This window comes from Balearica regulorum, chromosome 9 (assembly GCF_011004875.1).
Source record: "Balearica regulorum gibbericeps isolate bBalReg1 chromosome 9, bBalReg1.pri, whole genome shotgun sequence".
Taxonomy (NCBI): domain Eukaryota; kingdom Metazoa; phylum Chordata; class Aves; order Gruiformes; family Gruidae; genus Balearica; species Balearica regulorum.
The window spans coordinates 184,458-203,858 of NC_046192.1; the positions used below are offsets into that span (position 1 = coordinate 184,458).

General features: G+C 54.4%; 2 protein-coding genes across 3 annotated transcripts in view; both read right to left on the minus strand.

The window, feature by feature from the left end:
- Positions 1 to 213: 213 nt before the first annotated feature.
- ILKAP (ILK associated serine/threonine phosphatase) lies at positions 214 to 12,706 on the minus strand. Of its 2 annotated transcripts, XM_075760607.1 has the most exons (12): positions 12,581 to 12,706; positions 11,720 to 11,785; positions 11,251 to 11,307; positions 10,068 to 10,190; positions 9,071 to 9,197; positions 7,969 to 8,075; positions 7,392 to 7,485; positions 5,421 to 5,508; positions 3,989 to 4,110; positions 2,156 to 2,275; positions 714 to 795; positions 214 to 496 (listed from the first exon to the last, which is right to left on the minus strand). In XM_075760607.1, the coding sequence occupies exons 1-12, from the start codon at positions 12,624 to 12,626 to the stop codon at positions 356 to 358; spliced, it is 1,173 nt and encodes a 390-aa protein (XP_075616722.1). In that variant the 5' UTR covers positions 12,627 to 12,706; the 3' UTR covers positions 214 to 355. The 2 variants fall into 2 exon arrangements, with proteins under 2 accessions (XP_075616722.1, XP_075616721.1); XM_075760606.1 differs by lacking the exon at positions 11,720 to 11,785 and having other exon boundaries at positions 12,581 to 12,698.
- Positions 12,707 to 13,272: 566 nt separating this feature from the next.
- The window catches only part of KIF1A (kinesin family member 1A), a 41,891-nt gene continuing 35,762 nt past the window's right edge, over positions 13,273 to 19,401 (minus strand). Inside the window, exons 40-49 of the mRNA XM_075760608.1 lie at positions 19,068 to 19,201; positions 18,868 to 18,929; positions 18,617 to 18,762; positions 18,147 to 18,359; positions 17,914 to 17,991; positions 17,519 to 17,643; positions 17,241 to 17,387; positions 16,931 to 17,123; positions 16,737 to 16,855; positions 13,273 to 16,165 (exon numbers count right to left, since the gene is read on the minus strand). Coding sequence (XP_075616723.1) covers positions 16,123 to 16,165; positions 16,737 to 16,855; positions 16,931 to 17,123; positions 17,241 to 17,387; positions 17,519 to 17,643; positions 17,914 to 17,991; positions 18,147 to 18,359; positions 18,617 to 18,762; positions 18,868 to 18,929; positions 19,068 to 19,201 — 1,260 coding nt within the window. The 3' untranslated portion in view covers positions 13,273 to 16,122. The remainder of the gene's footprint in view (positions 16,166 to 16,736; positions 16,856 to 16,930; positions 17,124 to 17,240; positions 17,388 to 17,518; positions 17,644 to 17,913; positions 17,992 to 18,146; positions 18,360 to 18,616; positions 18,763 to 18,867; positions 18,930 to 19,067; positions 19,202 to 19,401) is intronic.

Below are 19,401 nucleotides of genomic sequence, written 5' to 3' on the forward strand. Positions count from 1 at the left end.
CGAACAGCAGCACTGCACCGTTTGGAAGAGCTGGCAGAGTTCATGCCCACAGATGCCTGCTCTTGCTAGCACCTCTGCCAAATGGATTTATTTGGTTTGCCAAGACATTTGCAGGGGGTTGACAGGACAAGAGATTGCCACATAGGCTGATCCACCGTGTCAGCCACTTAGAAAACACTGCGAGCCAAGTAAGCTAAAACTATTAGAAAAAAAAAACAAAACAAAACCAACTTTATTTACACTGAAGAGCATCCAGCAGGACCCTCCCTCTCCCAGCCAAATATGCACGCACACCGACTTCTCCCTTCCCTTACATCTGCCGCAAGCTGGGAGTCCTGCTGCCGCACCTCATCTCTCAGTGCTCTATCCGGACCACCATGACCGTGACATTGTCTGCTGACCCTCGCTGTACTGCCTTGCTGGCCAGTCTGTTACATGCAGCTTCATATCTAGCGTCTGCTTCTAGCTTCCCTTCTCTCATCTGGATGTTCTTATCCTGTTGGGACAAGGAAGAACAATGCTGAGTGCTCCCAGAGAAGCATGTAGGTGCAAGAACACAGTAATTTCTCAGCATGGGGAAGCAAAACAAATAAGGACAACCTCAGGTATAAGGGAGGATACCCGTGCAGAAGTACGTTTCTGCAAGCCAGAGTCACTACATTTCATGTCCCTCGCACATGACAAACCCAGCCCCCATGCTGCCTTCTCCTCACCTCCAGGCAGGATACAATGAAGTTCACAGCTTCTTCTGGTGTAAAGACTTTAAAGAGACCATCACATGCTATCAGAATGAACCTGGAAGTCAAGCAGAGACAGGTTCCAAGGCTGAATCTTTGGCTCCCCACCTCCAGCAAAATTCCTCCAAGCTAGTTTATGAGTACCCACACTCCAATCCAAAGGGAAGATGCCATAAAGCTCATCTGAAAATCCCTTGCAAGCACCAGAAGTCCTCTGGTGCTCCAGAACCTACCATTCATGGAGCAGAGACAATTCAAAGCACAGGCCAAAGAGCCAGGCAAACAATGTAAGACATCCTGGCAGTCCTACTGACCATTAGGCAAGACAACATACCACACCCTGCTGGAAAGCTCTATTATTTCTCTAGGAGCTGCTGCTTTCCTTTTGAGTCATTTTCATTCACATATTTTCCCTGTGGAGTAGCTAATGCAAGAAAATAGAGAAACACAGTCAGCTTAATACCTTATGTGCATCCCTTTAAATTCTTTACATTTCCATGCTCCCGAGGTATGCGACAACTTAATTTAAATAGAAACATTCAAAAGAAAAGCGAGCAGCGTAACCCAGCAATAGAGGCATAACTGTGATCAGAAAACTCTGCAGAAGGATGAGGGGATATAAAGCCCAAGGCAAGGAGAGCTCCCCACCAGAGGACGGGGCACACAGCCTGCTGCACGCTCCCTCCCTGCACAGGGGACTGTATTACCTGGGAGCCCTAACTGGAGTCACCGGACAAGGAAAACTACAGCTATCCCGCAGAGGTGGCCAGCCTGTCAGAGCAGCACATGTCTCTTGAAGACATCGTTTCAGAGCCTGATGCTCAGAATATCTTTAGAAATATTTTAGTGGATCACTTGATACAGAACTGTAATCCCAGAAAAAGCAGCAGTACTGGGTTACATTCTCACCTCAAAGAGCCTGCAGGGCCATACTGATATGAAAGCTCACAACAGTTTGTCATTGCCAATCAAACGGTAGAAAAGTATCTCAAATCTTCAAGTATCAGAGCCAAATGCAGCAGCATTTGTGGGCACTATGGGTACTAGAAACAACCCTTGGACAGGATAGGGATCCAAGAATTCAAGTCTTAACCAACTGCTTGAACACTGGTGTGTGAACTTCTTCAGAGCATGAAGGAAGTCTAAGACTCGTGTATGTTATCACTGCTGCGAGGCTGGCTTCTCCAAGAGGAGCTTTTGCAGTATCTTGGCAGAGTGAGGCAGCAGCGTTATCCCACTATATCGATAAGGAACAGGAGCAGAAAGACATCAGCAGTAACAGCATCCTCTAATTCTGGGTGATCCGTCTGAAGTGCCTTGGCCCTAACAGCTGAGCATACAGGGTCGTCCAGCTTCTGCTACTTCTGCTGAGCAGAGCTAGCACACAGCCAACCCCCTTGTGCGTGGGCATGCTTTACCTGTCATTGTGTGTGAGTTGGCAGCGTTTGATATCTGGCACAGAGATGACACCACAGCGTTTGTACTGGCCATCCCCAATGGAGCGGGAAACCTCCAGCACTCCTAGGACTCTTCCGTCCCTGGACAAGGAAAGAAAACATTTGAGAGCCCTCCCCACATGCAAATCTCACTGTGTTGCCTGGGTATGTTCAGCTGCCTCGTACAAATCCTGACCCACTTGTCCAGCAAGTTCAAATCTTCCCTTCAGAGTCTCCTTCCCTTTCTGCATGTTTGTGTGAAGCTTTGGGAAACAAGTGGAGAGGGGTAGCAAGGAATGAAGTCAGGAGAATTCAAGGCTGTTTTCCATCTCCCTGCCCTGACTAAAGTCCTCCTTAGCCTAGCGAGCCAGGGAAGTAAGAGTTATATGCTGAGTGAACTCCTGGAGGCGGAGGCTTGAATTCGCAGATTATTTTTGGTAAGCTATCTAGCAAACTGCATTTCAATAGCAGTACAGAGTGACAGCAGCCAACGCTAGGTCTGAACCAGCAGCCCCTCCTGTGCTGTGCCTATCAGGACACCAACTCCCATAGAGCAAGAACCACGGCACTCTCTCCTGACCACTTGGTCTTTACTAACCACTGATCGCAGCAACCACTTCTGTTACAATCCTCCTTAGGAAGCAGTTTTGTTTGCTAAACTGTTCTAATTAACTGAGTGCTGCCTCAACAGAGGCAGCTTCCCACACTCCACCTTTCCAACAATTAAGTATCTTCTCCCCCAAAAGGCTCTTCTGGGCACTCTGGAAAGACACAAGCTTGTTCATCTCGTAGTCCAACCAGCCCCGCTTGAGATAAAAGCGAGAAGCGAGGCACGTCACAGAGAAGAGAGATCTGATGCTCACGCACTTTGCAACTTATCTCTTGGGTCCAAAATATTGAACTACAAGCAGTGGGAGAGGCTCCCAGGCAGCCAGGGAGATGTTCCCCCAGTTCTGAAAAAAAGCTAACAGACACTGGCCTGTCTCTTTCCTGCATGCAAAGATAGACCAGTGCTGAGCTTAAGCAGCGGCATGTGCTCTCCAGAGATAAGGGGAACAAGGCCCTCCAGACATGGCAGCGTAACAGAACTGAGCCCACTCCTCCCCACCCCAGGGGGCATTCTGCCTCCTCAGGCACCGAGATATTTCACCTGCACGGAGTCCTTTCTTCTGAGGATGCCACTAAATCAAGGAACAGCCTTCAAAGAAGGGAGAGAACCTAGCCAGGGAAATCAGACACAACTGCCCAGACAGGCATGCATACCTGCATGCACAGGAACATTAAGAAATCCTGCTGTGGCTCCAGAAACCTCCTTCCTACTGCAGACCACCTCAGGGCATCAGCTAATCCCCAGGGGAGCAACACTGACTGACATCAAGGGCTTCTTGTGCCCTCTCAAACCATCCCCCTTCTTACAGGACAAGGAGGGAGAGGTGATACTGCAAGCAAGGAAATGAGTTCTGTTCAATGCCACAGTTTGCAGGAAGTGACAACTTCTTAATCAAGTCTACCTCCGTAGGTCAAGTTTAAGCACATCCATGCTTGCATCACACTGTCAGGCTTTCACGTGGGTTCCCGCCTTCGCGGCACAGCACCCTACTGCAGTTGTAAACCCCTGGGAAGCCAGCCCCCATCAACCAGCTGAAGCCACTGAATCCTTAGACATCTCGAGCACCACTGTGCCTCCCACAGGCCGCAACAGATTCTCTCCAGGCTCTCACTAGCCTGATTGCTGGGCTCAGGAAACTCCAGAAGCTCAGGCCCAAAGTTGAGCCAGGGTTTAGATTTTCTCACTCACACCCTTTAGGCACTTACCTGACATTTCCCCCAGCTTTCTGTATCCGCATACGCTCCTCATACTGGGTGGGGTTGTGCTCTTTACTGAGGCTTAAAGCTGCATGTTTCTGACTCTCTTCATTATAACGACACAGAATCGCCTGTGCTGACAAAAGACCCTTGTGAGTAAACAACAACAAAACTGCAGCAAGAAGAACTTCTTGAGAGAGAGCTGCACGTTGTAGTGCTTGAGGCTACATCTGGCTGGTGACCAGTCACCAGCAGTGTTCCTCAGTCCTCGGGCCAGGGCTGTTCGATATTTTTAACCAGTGATCAGGATGCAGGAGCTGAATGCCCCATTCCCAAGCTTGCTGACGATACCAAACTGGGAGTGCTGCTGACTCTCTGGAGGGACAAGAGGCCTTGCAGGGGGATCTGGGTGGATCGGGGCATCGGGCAATCATCGATGGTGTGGAATTTAACGAGTCCAAGTGCTGGATTCTGCACCTAGGACAGAGTAATGCCAGCACAAGGGTAAACCGGGGGAGAAGCGGCTGGAGAGCAGCCCTGCAGAAAGGAACCTGGGGATGCCGGTTGACAGCGGCTCAGTAGGAGCCCGCAGCGTGCCCGGGCAGCCCGGGAGGGCAAACCGCATCCTGGGGGCATCAGACACGACAGGACCAGCCGGGCCAGAGAGGGGACTGTCCTGCTGTACCCAGTGCTGGCGCGGCCACGCCTGGAGTGCTGCGTGCAGTGCAGGGCCCCACCGTTTGAGAAGGGTGTAAAGGTCCTTGGATGCGCCCAGAGGAGAGCAACACAGCTGGTGAAGGGCTGGAAGGCATGTCCTGTGAGGAGCGAGGAGGACTTTGGGCTGGGCTAGTTTGGAGAAAAGGAGGGTGACGGGTGACCTCGTTGCTCTCTGCGGCTTCCTGAGGAGGGGACGCGAGAGGGAGGTGCTGAGCTCTCCTCTCTGGGATCCAGGGACAGGACACCTGGGAATGGCTCAATGCTGCGCCGGGGAGGATCAGACTGGATGTTAGGAAGCATTTCGTTACCGAGAGGGTGGTCAGACACTGCAACAGGCTTCCTGGAGAGGTGGTCGATGCCCCAAGCCTGTCAGTGCTTAAGGGGCATTTGGACAATGCCCTTAATAATATGCTTGAACTTTTGGTCAGCCCTGAAGTGGTCAGGCAGTTGAACTAGATGATCATTGTAGGTCCCTTCCAGCAGAAATATTCTATTCTGTTCTAGATACTTGGCACCACCAAGAGAGAGCTACCACACAATTGTTCTGTTCTATGGGAGACAACACAGAAGTACCCTGCACCCACCCAAAACAAGATGCTTTGTAGGAACAGTTGGGGACCTCACAGCAAGTGGAACATCCCACACAAACACCTCGCCCCTTTAGTGTGAATAAAGCTCTCGGAGGAATTGATACGCCAGCAGTGGGCTTCTCCATTCTGCTTACCCGGCTGTCCCCGAGGTTGGCTATGTAGAGAATATTGTCAACAGCTAGGACACAAGTAGCTGTGGAGCCATCCTTCCATGCTGGCTTCCTGAAGGCAACAAAAGTGAGATTACTAAGGGGGGGGACACAACATTTAAGTAGTCAGCCACTGACTTCTGGGGACTCCAAGAAGTGTCATGTGCCGACAGGCAGCAGTCAGCTAGCACAAGTCCCCAGCAGCTGCCTACGAGCAGCTAGGGAAACTGTTGGTGGTAAATAGCAAACTGGACAAAGACAGGAGCTGCACAGGGTACTGCCTTGTAAATGCATGGCCAACGTCCAACCAGTTCAAATACTGCCAGCCATGCTCCCCACACCAGTCCTTCCTCACACTCAGCTCCCAAGAAAGTTTATCTGCAGCTGGAACAAGCTCAGCCATGACGACTGCCCAGAAGCTATAGCACCATGAGCAAACAAGGACCTCAAACTCCTCCTCAGGAGGCTCCTTCTTTCCATCCAAAGGAAGGCACAGCCAGGACTGCAGTAGAGTTGCCTTCCTTTTCACTTTCTTTTCCCTTCCTTTTTTCACAGCCGGCCTGCTTCAGTCCTCACCACACCACCTCAGCAGCACCACCACCACTCATTCAGTCACTCTCCTGATATTTAGCTTGCTACGGTTAAGCTTGTATCTCTAGAACTGCTCTACATAAAACAAGAAGCGTTTCTCAGATTACAGCTGCCAGGCTAGTCCTGCCCACAATGAAGCCCAGCTATGATGCCATTCTTTACTGAAACTAGCTTTGATAGACTGATTTCTAGACATATTTAATCCTTTTTTTCCCAACTTTGAAGGTGGGGCTGAATTAAGATCATTCGTTTCATCATCAATACAGCTATCGCTAGCAATCCTTTGTAGTGCCTTTGTCTTAAGTCACATTTCTGGCCAAATGGAGACTGGTTTGGGAACAACATTGTGGTGATAGACTCAAGGAAGCTTTGTCCTTTTGCCTGGTCAAACTTGTTGATCTGATTAGGCTTAAGACACTGAGTCAGTTTGTAATTTACTTAAAATTGAAAGTTGGTAGGGAATCTCAGTATCAGATGCATCAACAGTCTCTCCATCTGTGTTAGAGGTGTCACTATGAAATAAAAAAAAAAGACAACCCAAACATGTAGAGGACTGGTAACAAAGTGACTCTATTTTAAATGCAATCTACATCTTCCTTAGTCCACACAGTTGGTGTGTCAGTTCAGTAGAGACTGAGAGAAGGTAAGGGTGCTTGCACTCAAAACCCAGCTGGGAGACAGGCTGGCATCTATCCCACAGAAAGTAGCTCCTGTGCTTTTCAGCTTCATTTTAAAAGAATGTTAGAAACAAGCTTAAGATAAGGGACATTCTTCATCAACATCTGTTTTCAAAAGAGGTGAAGAAAGCAAAATTTAAACTTACTTTGGGAGAGCTAAGTCTTTCAACACAGGGTATTAAAAATGACCTCAGAGACGTGCTCTAGCTTGGCAAGCACACACTGACAGGATGCTCTACAGAAAGCTGCACACAGCAGCCTGCAAAGTCCTGCTCTACAGATACCCTCCTGCCACACTTTGATGCTGCCAACACAGAGATCCTCTCTCAGGCAGTATGGGATAAGTCACTTAAGCAACATGGTAAGTCTTCCAAAAGAAGGCAAACAAGATGCCCTGGTGAGGACAGAGGTGCGTTCTTGGTCATATTTTGCTTCCTTTCTTTACCATGAAGGTATATTTTAGCCTAAGGGCTCCTACAGACAGCTTGCCACAGAGTAAGATCAGAACATGCCATAATCTAGCTCTAGCAGACACTCAGCTGGCAGAGTTACAACCTGGCACAGCTAAGCTGTACAGGGTTTCGCCAAAGCATAGACACAGCTCAAGGTTTCCTCTGCCCTGCTCAGAACTAAGGCCTGTGAGATGCAAGCTAAGAAATACAAATACATGGGAAGCATTTACACTTACTGGCTGGATGCCTGCTTTAGAAACTCTTCATCTGTGTGTTTGAAGGTGTCCAAAAGGCATCTCTTCACAGTTTTCTCCACGCTGACTACCTCACCTGTTAGACAGGGAAAACAGCAACTAAGCTCCAGCAAAAACACATCTGACCTATCCCAGTCCCTCCCTTCGCTCATCCAATGTTCAGTCAGGCAGGGCATCCTCTCAAACCCTGCGCAGAGCAGCTGGGGCACATCTTGGGCTCATGCTACCAGAAGTCTGCGTGGTAGCATGTATGGAGAATTTATGACATAATCCTCTCGCCCACGGGCGTATTTTCGCTCTTGAAGTGGCACTGCCAAAACTGGCAACAGCGTATCTGACACTTGCTTAGTGGTTCACAACCGGCTACTTGTACCCTTGTGCCAAAAAGGCTTCCAGCCCTCTTCCCCGGGAGACAGCGTGGTCTCGCAAGCCCACTGGGAATCAGGGATGGGAACTGTAGAACTACGCCCAAACAAATCAGTTTCCCTACCCACTGCCATAATGTCAAGGCAGAAGAGGTAATGGTTGTCTTACAGCCCTTATTCCACTCCTCTCTCACCTTTAGGAAATTTCTTAATCAGATTTTGGTGCAGATTCAGTGCTGCAAATTTTGAGGCTCGGACTCCCCCGTGGCCGTCAAAAACAGCGAAGTATGAGACACGCGTGCTGTGAGGGAACAAAGAGTAGCAGAAAGGGCTAAGAAAGGCCATTAGCCAGAGGGTGGGGATCAAATACATTGGTCTCCATAACACCCTGCCCTGTGTCAGCCAGGCTGAACATATACTGCTCTCCAAGGCACAAAGGTGGCAAGTTTGTAAGCCCACACATTTGAGCATTTACACGGTTTGCATGTGCAAGCACTGAGCTGAGAGCTTCCTTGTAATTTTCCACCCCTCAAGAAAGTGAAGGGCAGAACAGAGTTTATAGACCACCACCTGGTATAAAAGCAGCTAAATATTTCACCTCAAGGGCACTACATAGTCACCAGTCTAACCAATGCTACAGTTCTTTCCATGCCTAAACTCGTTAAAATCACACTACAGACAAGAAACTCTGATCCCTCAGCACACAAAGCTCTCGGGACAATATTAGTCCAGAAGCTAAATCCAGTATCAGGATGATGCATGAAAGCATTCCTTTAAATATACACACTCCCCCTACGCACACTTGTATGTGTTAACTTGCCAAGACATTTAAACTTATCATATGAGAGACTTCTGATATTTTCTCTTCTTTGAGCGTTCTCCATTGCCATTTACATGCTATAAAATCCACAAAGCAAGGTTTGATTGCTTATAATTAAGCCGAGGGTCTCTAAACATCCACACTTACATTTGAGTAACAGAGGCTCAATATCCAGAGTTATTGGGCCCTCAGAATCCTTGTAAAGTCAGTGACCAAATCCACTGAGCATCCCTCAAAGGGAGGTATTTCTATATAAAATAGTCCCGTGATTTGTCCAGGAACACGGCTAATGATTCCACCTAAGTCTCCCAATAACAAGCCCAAACCACACGCCACAATGCAGGTGCAGTCAAGAGCATCAGCTGCTCAAACCAGGAAGGATCGCATCATGGGCTTAGCTGAAGCAGGCTGGAGCTCCTTCACTCCCGCGATGGCTGCCATCCACAGCTTTATTCTAGCAGCTGGGGCCCACTTACATTTGGGAGGGCAGAGGCTGGCATTCCTCGGTGATATCATTTAAGATGACATGTGCATCCTGCATGTCTTCTCTTTCACCTTTCCTCTCTGCCACATAACCCTTCAATCCAAGAATGCCCACTGACCCTAAAGGGGAACGAAGCAGACACACACATGCAAATCAAACTCTTCCATCTCCTCAGCTCAGGTTAAAAACCAGTAAATCAGCGACCACTTTTCAGCTTTCAGAACCCAATCCTGGCACTGCTGGTCCTCATTCTGCAACAAAATACATATATCCTGTTCAGCAGAAGGGGCCAGGTATTTTGTAACGTGGGTTTTTAAGTGCCCCCAAGGTCAGCAGCTATAAAAGCCGCTTACCCCCATTTTGGCAGGCAGCTGTAGCCAAGCAGGATTGCTGGGCATCAGACAGGGCTCTTATCAAAAAGGGGTGAGGAAAGCGTGTGACACTGAACCTCCAGATTAAACAAAGCACAGCTTTACAGAGGGTGCTAAGGACAGGAAATGAGTGCCTGCTTTTTCCAGAACACAGCCTTTCCTTTGTACCACCGAACACATCTTATTCTCAAAGCTACAACATAACACATGGGCACCTACACCAAAGTCAGAACAGCAAGCCTCTCTCTCTGGTTTTCTTAGCAGCCACCCAGTGGAGAGATTCGTGGATGCGGCAAAAGAAACTGGTGCGGCTCTAGCCTTGCAGAAGTTTCACAACCAATCTCCCTCTTGGCAGCAGAGGAACTTATCCTGCAAATGTTGAGGTGCTTGCTGCTCAGCTTCTGCCACTTCAGCAGGGCCAGTAAGAAGGCCTGGTTTAGGGAGGCAGAGAGTGCCAGGGAGCTCAAGGGGCTTCCACAGACTGGTGCAGTTAGTTCCCTACGAGAGGCTGAAAATGCAAGCGGACTGAAAAACCAAAGCTTAGCTTTGGTCTGGACTTACTCAGCCCAACATCAAAAGTACAAATCGAGTACATTTGTTTTCAAACTGTCTGAAAACCTTTACAAACTTTCTTTTCCACAAGTTCTTCCCTGCCATTCTTCTCTTCCTCCTCCAAGGACTTTCTCTTCTCCCCTTTCCCATGGCTCCCTGCTGATGAGACTTGCTCAGTAGCACCGGAGGCTGAAAGAAAGCAAAAATGCAGGTGGCTGAAGTCTTCCCGTTCTGTTTTAATTGCATAAATTCAGCAGAAAGTCCTTTTATACCAAAGCACTTTCAGAAGCGCAGGCTCACGCGCTCACACAGTATTAAGCGACCAGAGTTATTACTGTACAAGACATACCAACTGACCACAAACACGCATACACACCTTCCCTCAGCATGTACAACCCGCGGCACACGTCACTGTTTAACCTAGCAAGCACCAATTTGATTGCTTTGTGTTGTGTGACCCCACCTCAGGCACAGTACAGCTGTGTTTGGCTGGCAGGCTGTTATTCTCCCCACCAACCCACACTTTATTTCGTAGCTACCAGCCTTTTTTGCAGTTAACTGCTCAGGAAGTTAACATTGCAGGTTGGAACACTTCTAATTTTTTTTTTTGTTAGTAGTAGTGTCTATAAATTGTGCCCACAACAATGCAAAGAAGTGTATTTTATTACTCTGAATGCGCATATTTGCTAGGGAACAGGTTACAAATTAAAGCTAGCAACCAAAACGTGATTCCCATGACATTAGAACCCCAGCCTTTTCCTTCTACAGATTTATTCTCATATGGTAGAGTGAATTATCTCACCTTCTCCCAGGTGCTAGCAAACACTTTGCTGCATGCAGAAAGCTACCAGACCAGCAGTTTGGTTTTGAAGACACTTACAGCTAGAAACAAGCAAGCAGTCTGTGCCCACAGCAGAAACGCAACAGAAGCCACGGCAGTGGCAGCACCGGGCCAGCGCTACCTTCGCTCTTAGCAAGCACACTCGTACTTTCACTCCCAAAGCAAGGGACCTTTCAGGCACAGGTGACAGAGATCCCCAAAAGACATCTGAGGGAAGTACTTCTGGGAGCAGACTTAAGATCACTTTTAAAGAGCCAGAATCCTGATTTAAACAATCAGGGCACAAACAGATTGCCATGAGCAGCGTCAGCCAACCTGGTGTGTGTCCAGCACAACAGGCACCATCGATGGGTTTTCCCTGAGAATGGCAGGTCAGCAGAGGCTTGGTGAACCGCCTCAGCTCCTTACCTGTGTCACTGCTGCTGGCTGGTGGAAGATCATCAAAGAGTAGAGAGCCTCCTTTTCCTGGAGCACAAGAAAAAGGCAAAAAGAACTAAACACCTTTGTCCCTCTGAGGGACTAATGCTCTGTGTACACCTCTCCTCAGGTGCAGAAATTATAAAATGCCAGTTTACCAAAGTAAGCCAAATTTCAACTTCTTTTACAGGATGGTGGGTGCAAACTCAGGCCTGACATTTGCTTCAGGGAATATTTATATGGAACATATTATGGAATATACATGGAACACCTATAACATCCTGGTTATCCAAAAAAGGCACAAGAAGAGGAAAGCAGCTGCTCTGCACACCGGTGCTGATAACCTGACTGTCTTTATCCTGTCTAACAATAAAAACGGTTTACACAAGTTTCATCTCAAGAGATGCTGATGCAGAAAACAGGGGAAGCTAAACTAACGGCAGGAACGGAGCACCCATACCTGAGTCAGCACTGCTGGCTGGTGGGAGGTCGTCAAAGAGCAGAGGCCCTTTCTGGGCTTCCTTCCCTGTAAGACACCAGCACAGAGTCAGGACCCGGTACAGGTACTCAGGGGCTGGTTTCTGGAAGGACTGGCCCCCCCCAGGCAAATACAGGTGGGGTGACCGAGGAGAGCCTTGGCTACCTTTCTTCCATCTCCAATTTAGGCAGCTCCTACGCAAGCAAAACCACCACCTTCCTAGGGATGACGTGACCTTTTATCTTTACAACAGCTGTTTTTTGGGGGTTTTTCGCTACTTGCGTTAACATCCCTCAGCAGCCCGATCAAGATGTTATGGGATGGGAGGAGCCCAGAAAGCACCAAATTATTCCAGGTAATACTATTACAGCTCTCCACAGACCCACAACCTGCAGCAGCACAGAGAAGGGAAAGGCTCCAGCATGGCCTAAACCACACAGATAACACTCTGTATCTGAACGAGTCCCAGGGGGGAAAAAAGGAAAAAAAAAAAAACCAAAACAGAAGCTGCCCCCCCCCCGTAATTTCTCCAGCAATCGCTACACCACCCCCTCCTGCAGCCTCCCGCCCCCACCCCCGCCCGCCTCTCAGGCGCCGGAGCCCTCAGCTCCCACCGCCGCCCCGGGGGGCTCCCTGCAGCGGCGGGGCCAGCCGGGCCCCCCCCTCCCCGGAGAGGCTCCGCTACCCGCGGCCGCACTGAAGCGGGCCCGGCGAGGCCCAGCACCACTCGCCGCCGGCCCCGCCAGGCCCTGCCCGGGTGAGGCCCCGCTCCAGGGCCGCGCGGGGACAGGGCAGAGAGGGACGGCGGTTAGGCACCCGCCCCAGCAGCCGCGGCCGCCTCACCCGCCGCCGAGGAGCCGGGCTCCGGGAGGTCCCCAAACAGATCCATCCCGCCGGCAGCGCCGCCGCCGAGCCCGCTTCTTCCTGCCCAGGCGCCGCTCCGGCCCCCCCAGCCTCCCCCCGGGCTGCCAATCTCCCCGCGAGGCCAATGAGCGGCCGCGGACGGGCCGGAAGTAGCCGCGCGGCCCCGGAGGTGGCGGGACGGGAGCGGAAGGTCACTGTTGCCCCGCCTCTCAAGGCGCCCGTCAATCCCCCCGGCGGCGGGCGGAGCGCTCTGTCAAACACCCCCCGCCGGGCGGCAGCGCGGCGTCTTCTCCGCCAATCGGAAGGCTGCGCCGCCCTGCCAATCGGTCCCGTTGCCTCCGCCGGGCTGACCAATCCTGCGGCTGCGGGGCGTGCCCTGCAACGCCCTCCCTCGCTTACCAATCGCTGACGGGGCGGAAGGGCGCCCCCTCGCGGCGGGGCCCAGTGCCGGTGCGGCCTGGCGGACCCCTGAGGCGCAGCCCGGCCTGGTGCCCGTACCCCGTGCCGGTAGCTGGTGCGGCCTGTCCCAGCTGCCTACCCAGCGCCCTACCCAGCGGGTCAGCCCGCTGCGCGCCTCCCGACTGCCGGTGCTGCGGGCCTGGAGATGCCCGCCCCACCCCGCTCCCCCTCCCCCCCACCGCAGGAAGGCGAGCTGAGCGGCACGGCAGGCGTTGCGTTAAATGCCACATTTATTTCAGAACCGAACAAGCCTCACGTGCGCACAGACGGCCGGGACCCGAGGCGCCAAGCCCCGGGCACAGGGCAGGGAGGAACTGGAGGGCGGGAAGGGCAGCCTCCCCCTCACAGGCCCTGGCCTGCCTGCCGGTGCTCGCCTGTCCTCCATGCCACCGTTCCCCTGTGAAATTTCCCTTCTGGTGGGGCTCACAGTCGTGCCTAAACCTCGGGCTTGCGTTCCTTGTCCCAGGAGGCTGCGGTGGTAGAAGGGGCGGGTGGACAGGGGCCCGACCAGGCAGCACATGGTGCGGCAAAAGCGGAGCTGGTACAATGGCGAGGGCAGCTCGCAAGCCGGGGATGTTCTGCAGGGACGCTGTGGGCATCCACTGAGCAGCCTTCTCCCTCGGCCCCGAGCGCGACAGCCCCCAGCTGAGCCGGCTGCTCTGCAGGTTTGCTGGCCTCAGGCATGCTGCGGCTCCAGCTGGAGGACGCCCATTCCACGGCTGCCCCTCGCCCGCGGCACGGGCAGCACCGCTCAGTTGTGGCCGATGAACCCGTGTCTGGTCCCTGGCAGACGCGGGTCACGTCTCTGCCAGAAGCTGCCTCTGCCCTGGAAGAGCCTTCCCTCTCCCCAGGGCGCCCAGCGTTTCCACCCTTAGCCCCTTACGTTGAAATTCGGGATGGTACCAACTAGTCCTTGCCCCGGGTACAGGAGCTGGGATATCGCACCCTGGGCCCCTGCTCTGCCCCGGCCACAGCTGTCCCTCCGCACCCCTAGGCAGGCACCTCTCCCTCCATAAAGGGCACGGGTCAGCCTCCGGGTCTCTAAAATGGATCACGGGGGGGTGGGGGGGAAGTCTGACGGGGAGCTCGTCCTGGGCAGGCAAGCTGCCACCTGCCCGGGGAGCGGGGCTGGGAGGAGCAGCCTCGCCACGGCTTCAGGCTGGAGCAATGGGATGAGACACCCAAGGAGCTGTGGGTGAGGCTGGGCAGAACGAGCTGGGGCTCAAGAAGGAGCCCAAAACCCTTTCCGTGACCTGAAACCCAAGCTGACCGGTGCCCGACAGGCGTCCCCACGAGCCTCTGCCTGCCTGTCATGTCCCTACCCGTCCATGCCCCCACAACACAAGCGTAACAAGGAGAAGACGGCACCACGTCCGAGACACACACACACACGCGCGCGCGCACACACACACACACCACAGACAGCGCGGGGAGGTGCGGCAGAGCCAAGGCGCAGCCGTGCTGTGCAAGGGAAGGTCAGCCACGAAGGCATGAGAGCGAAGCTGGGGGGGGTGCCCGGGAGATGCACGGAGGAAGATGCTCGCCTTCCTGCCCGGAGCTGTGCCGGATGCCGCCGAATGAAAGCATCTCCCCATGGGTGAGAGATGGGAGAAGGAGAGGGAGAGCTGCTGCTGGGGGGAGGTGGGAAGCAGTAATGGCTGGAGGAGAAGGTCTTTTCGGTGAAGCCACCTCCGGTGCATGAAGCCCCCTGGATTAACGTGCTGACGGAGGCAGAGTGGGAAGGAGGTGGGCGCTCGCTTCTGCAGCAGGGGAAGAGGAGTGAGAAAACACCAGCTACAACAGTAAAAAGAAGCCCCATCCCCACCCCAACACCCTCACACCCCTCTGATCTACTTTGAGCCTGTCATCCTGCTGGGAGGAGAAGGGACGTGACACCCCTTTCGGGAAAAGGTGACAAGGATCCCGTAGGTTGGGATGGTTGTTCCTAGCCCTGACTCCTGGGCAACTTTCCCATCCGGCTTTGGAAGCGGCCACCTGATCCTCCACACTCCCCGCAGGGATGGGACCCTCAGTGTCCTGCCCTAAGAGGGGGGGAATCCCTTTGGACAAGTCCCCCGGGGCTCCCAGGCTGGGATAGCAGAGGTGGCCCACATGCTTTTGGTTGGGAAGGACAGCCGCACACAAGGTAACAGGCAGAACCGTCCCCAGAGCCCTCTGTGTCCCTCCAGCAGGACCAAGCTCCGAAATGAAGTGTCCCATTTGCTTGGACGTGGGTGCCCTGGCCAGCCGAGATGGCGGGCTCCCCCCTTCCAGAGGTAGATGGGGCAGGTAGGAATTGCCTCCTTTGGGAAGACATGGTGGGCTGTCCAGCCACCGCTCAGGGGAGAAGTAGTTTAAGCTGGGGGGGGGGGCAAAGCAGAGGGTTGGGGAAGGGCAGGGAGTGAGGGAAAGAGTGCTGCCGCCACCGGGCACATGCCATGGGTGTCCTGGGGAAGGCATCTCTGGGACCCCGGCCCACTGCCAAGGCTCTCCCCTGCCCGGGGGAGGCATTGTCCGGGGGCCAGGGCCCAACTTATGGGATTTTTGTGATGTAAATAGAAATAAATACTTTATAAATACAATCTTAAACTACCAACACCTGATCTTACCCTGCCATCTCTTGCAGAAACGTCAATGAACTAGGAAATCCCCATACCTAAACTACCACTTTCCCATCGCGTGGAGGCAATTCCTCCTGCTCTCCCACCTCTGTAGATCAAAGACCAGCTTTTAGCCAAAACCACCCTCATCGCTCCCTCCCCTCCAACAGGGACCTTTCTGGAGCATTACAGATGGTGTGACATGAAGGTCACCCATGGGAGGACGGGCAGAAGATGGCACGCGCACGAGAAATCCTGCCCAGGTGGGTCCAGGCTTTTGCAGCTACAAACGGAAGTGAGTTTCCCCCGTGAAGGTGTGAATCGAGACAGATCCTTCCATGGAGCAGACAGCTGGGGCAGCAGATGGTGTGAGAGATCAGACGTTAACATGGGGAGTCTTGAGACAGAACCAGCTATCTTGATCCTGTTGGCAGACGGATGAGGTGGAGGGTGTTCTTCGGGTTAGATTCTCATCTGGGCTGTTCTCCTTCTGGACAGCTTGGATCTGATTTGGAAAACAAGGGACAAATGGTGTCAGAGATGCGGACGAGGAAAGGTGTGGTGTCCTGGGTTCAGTGTCCTGGCTCCAGGCTGGTGCTTGAATCCAGCCAAAGCTGGAGGGACATGGGAGGAGTCTCTCTAGCCAAAGCACACAAATTTCTGTGCATTTACTCCTGTTCCCCTAGTACTGCCACTTGAGATGGTCTCAAGAACTTCGTGAGATGGTCTCGAGAACTTTGTGAGATGCTTTCACGAACAGCGAAGGGCCAGCGGCCGTGCCACCAGGCATGGATGTTGCTTTGAACTCAGCACAACGCCTCTGTACCAGCCGGGATCTGGCCCTAGACTGAAACATTTACGTGGGGAGGAGCTGAAACCAAGATTAATATGGTCCAAGTTTTGCCAGCCAAGAGCCTGTCCAGGCACAGCTCTGTGCAGGAGGTGCTCCCCACACCTGGCCAGGGGGGCTGCGGCAGGGAGAGCCCTGGGAGCAGGGCAGGGAGCATGCTCGGCTGCCTGCGGCCCCCCACCAATGGCTTCCCCCACACCCCCCTTCCCCCAGCTGCCCCCAGTACCTTATGGACCCAGCCAGGAGAGGGTTGAAGGCGTAGAGCCAGTCGTGCATGTCCTTGTCGCTGCTCGCCTGCAGCAGGATGCCCCGGTGCTCCGTGCACACCGCAAATGTATTGGGGGTCTGCCGGGGGAGAGCCGGGGCTGAGTCCTTCGCCCGAGGGGGTGCGCAGAGCGGGGCTGGCTCCCGGCGCCCTACCTTGAGCATGGCCTGCTGGTCCTCGCTGTACTCCACCTGGGCCTTGGAGAGGTTCAGTATGGCCCTCTCAACTGCATCCTTGTCTGAGTTGTAAATGTAGACATATGGGCGTCGGACCACCACGAAGCGCTTCACCCACCCGTTGGTGTGGGGCTCCAGAAAGTGCAAGTAGCCCTTTTTGGAGACGATGGGGCTGCAGAAGGGACTGAGGTCACGGTTGGGACATGGACCACGAGGAGGTTGCAATGGTAGGGCACGGTCCCCATCAGCCCCAAGCACTCCCCTCGCTGGCTGCCCCAGCTGCTCCTACCTGACCCGCATCTCCTGGATGTCGGGCACCAGCAAACGCTGGGGCTCCTTCTCCTCCTCAGGCCGGCGGGCTGGAGACTTCTTCTGCTCTCCTTCTACCACAGGCTCCAGGTCAGGGCTCTCTGCCCTGGGGGAGACCTGGGCGGGTCTGGGGAGGGAGGAGAGGCTGGGGGTGTAGGAAGAGTGACAGCTGAGGAACACCCATCGACCAGGACCGCATACAGCTGCCCTGCTCAGGGGCACCAGGATATCACTTGAACCTCCCGTCCACCTTCTTACCTGACCTCCATGGCATTGTAACGTCCTTCCACCAGTGACGGGCAGGTCGAGGAGGGGGTGAGAGTGGTGACCCCAAGAGCTGGCATGGAGGGGTCTCTCATCAGGGTGACAGACATTTCGGACAGCTGTGGAGGAGCGGAAGTGTGGACTTGAGTTTCTGCCTGAAGCCAGGCACAGGCAAAGGACCAGGTGCCTGCTTATACAGGGAGAGGCAAGACCTCTGGCCTGCCACCAACTCCGGGAACACCAGGGCAAGTGGAGGGAGCAGGGACCCTGGAGCAGGCACCACTCCCACCATAGTGCCCATCTGGCCCGTGCCCAGCCCGTCGTCCCCCCTGGCCATGCATGGCCCCCGGCCCCTGCCAGCCTGGTGGAGCCCAGCACAGTGGTGGTACCTTGCTTTCACTGGCGCTAATGCAGACGTGGCTGTGGCTGTACTCCCTGTTGAAGGTGTGCGTGAGCAGGCGCAAGCACTGTGGAGAGAGGAGGACGGTGGAGCAGGAGGCACCCTCCTCCAGCCTCCTCCTCTCACTGCTCTTGGGCTTTCTCCTGCCACCACTCCTTGCCGCCCCATGGGAGCCCCTTCCCAGCTGCAACCCCGAGAGCTGGGGACACTGCAGGACGGTACCTTCACGGCCAGCTCCTTCTGCCTCTCGCTGGGGGTCTCAGGGGGAGAGGTGCGGCCCTCATGACCCCCATCAACAGAGAGCGGGGAGGAGACACAGGAGGTGCTTCGGGACTCGGAGTCCTCACTGGAGCAGGGGGACAGGGTCTCCAGGCCCAAGCGCTGGGTCGTCTCCAGCTTCTCGCGCAGGAGCAGGTAGTGCCTTGTCTTCTCCACCTGGGCACAGGCAGCCAGCCTCAGGGGTGGCCCCTGCCCCACGTGACCTCGCTTCCCAGGCCCCGTTAACCCCATCTGCGCGTTAGCTTTGGGTCTGCCGGAACCCAGCTAGCAGCAATGCCCAGGAGAGCACCGGTGGCACGGCCCCCACTCCTGCCTCCTCCCACAACCGGTGAGGAACCCCCCTGGCACCAGCGAGGCAAGAGGCTGAGCTGCGAATTGCACCATCTCGGCCCGTTTCTAGCTCGGACCCTTACTTCTTGCAGGAGACTGAGTTTCTCCAGCTCCCACTGATGGTCAAGGATGAGGCTGTCGCTGCGGGGCCGCCAGCCAGCCAGGTTCTCCTCTCCCCGCACGTAAGCTACTGAGGTGTCCAGCACACGCCGGCGCCGTCTCTGCATACCTGCAGGGACAGATATGCAGCTGGGGACACAGACGGACGGTCCCAGCCGCCATGCCAGGCCTCCCAGTCTGCCGGCGAACGCCCAGGCAGAGGCACGGCACCCACCTGGGCTGCCAGCGTCAGCCACGCGGCAGAGGCTGAGCTCGTAGACTCCCGTCACGCGGTTGCTGCAAGCAAAGGGAGACGAGGTGTTACAGGCTCTGCCCCATCCCCACGCCCCAGTTATTTCGCTGGGGTTCCCCGGGAGGGTCCCAGCCCCCAGGTGATGGGTCTCCTCCCTCAGAAAGGCAGGAGCATCCCAGTACCTCTCGGAAGCCCGCAGGCTGCCACTGCCAAAAAGGTTGCGGATGGAGCGGGAGGCAGGAAGCTTGGCGTCCCGGGAGTAGAAAACCATGCAGAAGTCTTTGGTGATGACGGCGGGCTGAGTGCAGTTCTCCATCTGCAGCGGGGCACGGCGGGGAGGCATCAGGGGGGCTGCAGCTTGGCAGCCCAGCAGGTCTCTCCCGCCCCTGGTTCCCAGTGGTTTCCAATCCCGGGGTCCCGCAGGGCCCCCAGGCACCAGGTTGAATCCCGCACCCCATTAGCATCAGCGCTGGCTAAGGAGGTGTTCACGCTGGCTGCACCCCAACAGTGGGGGGA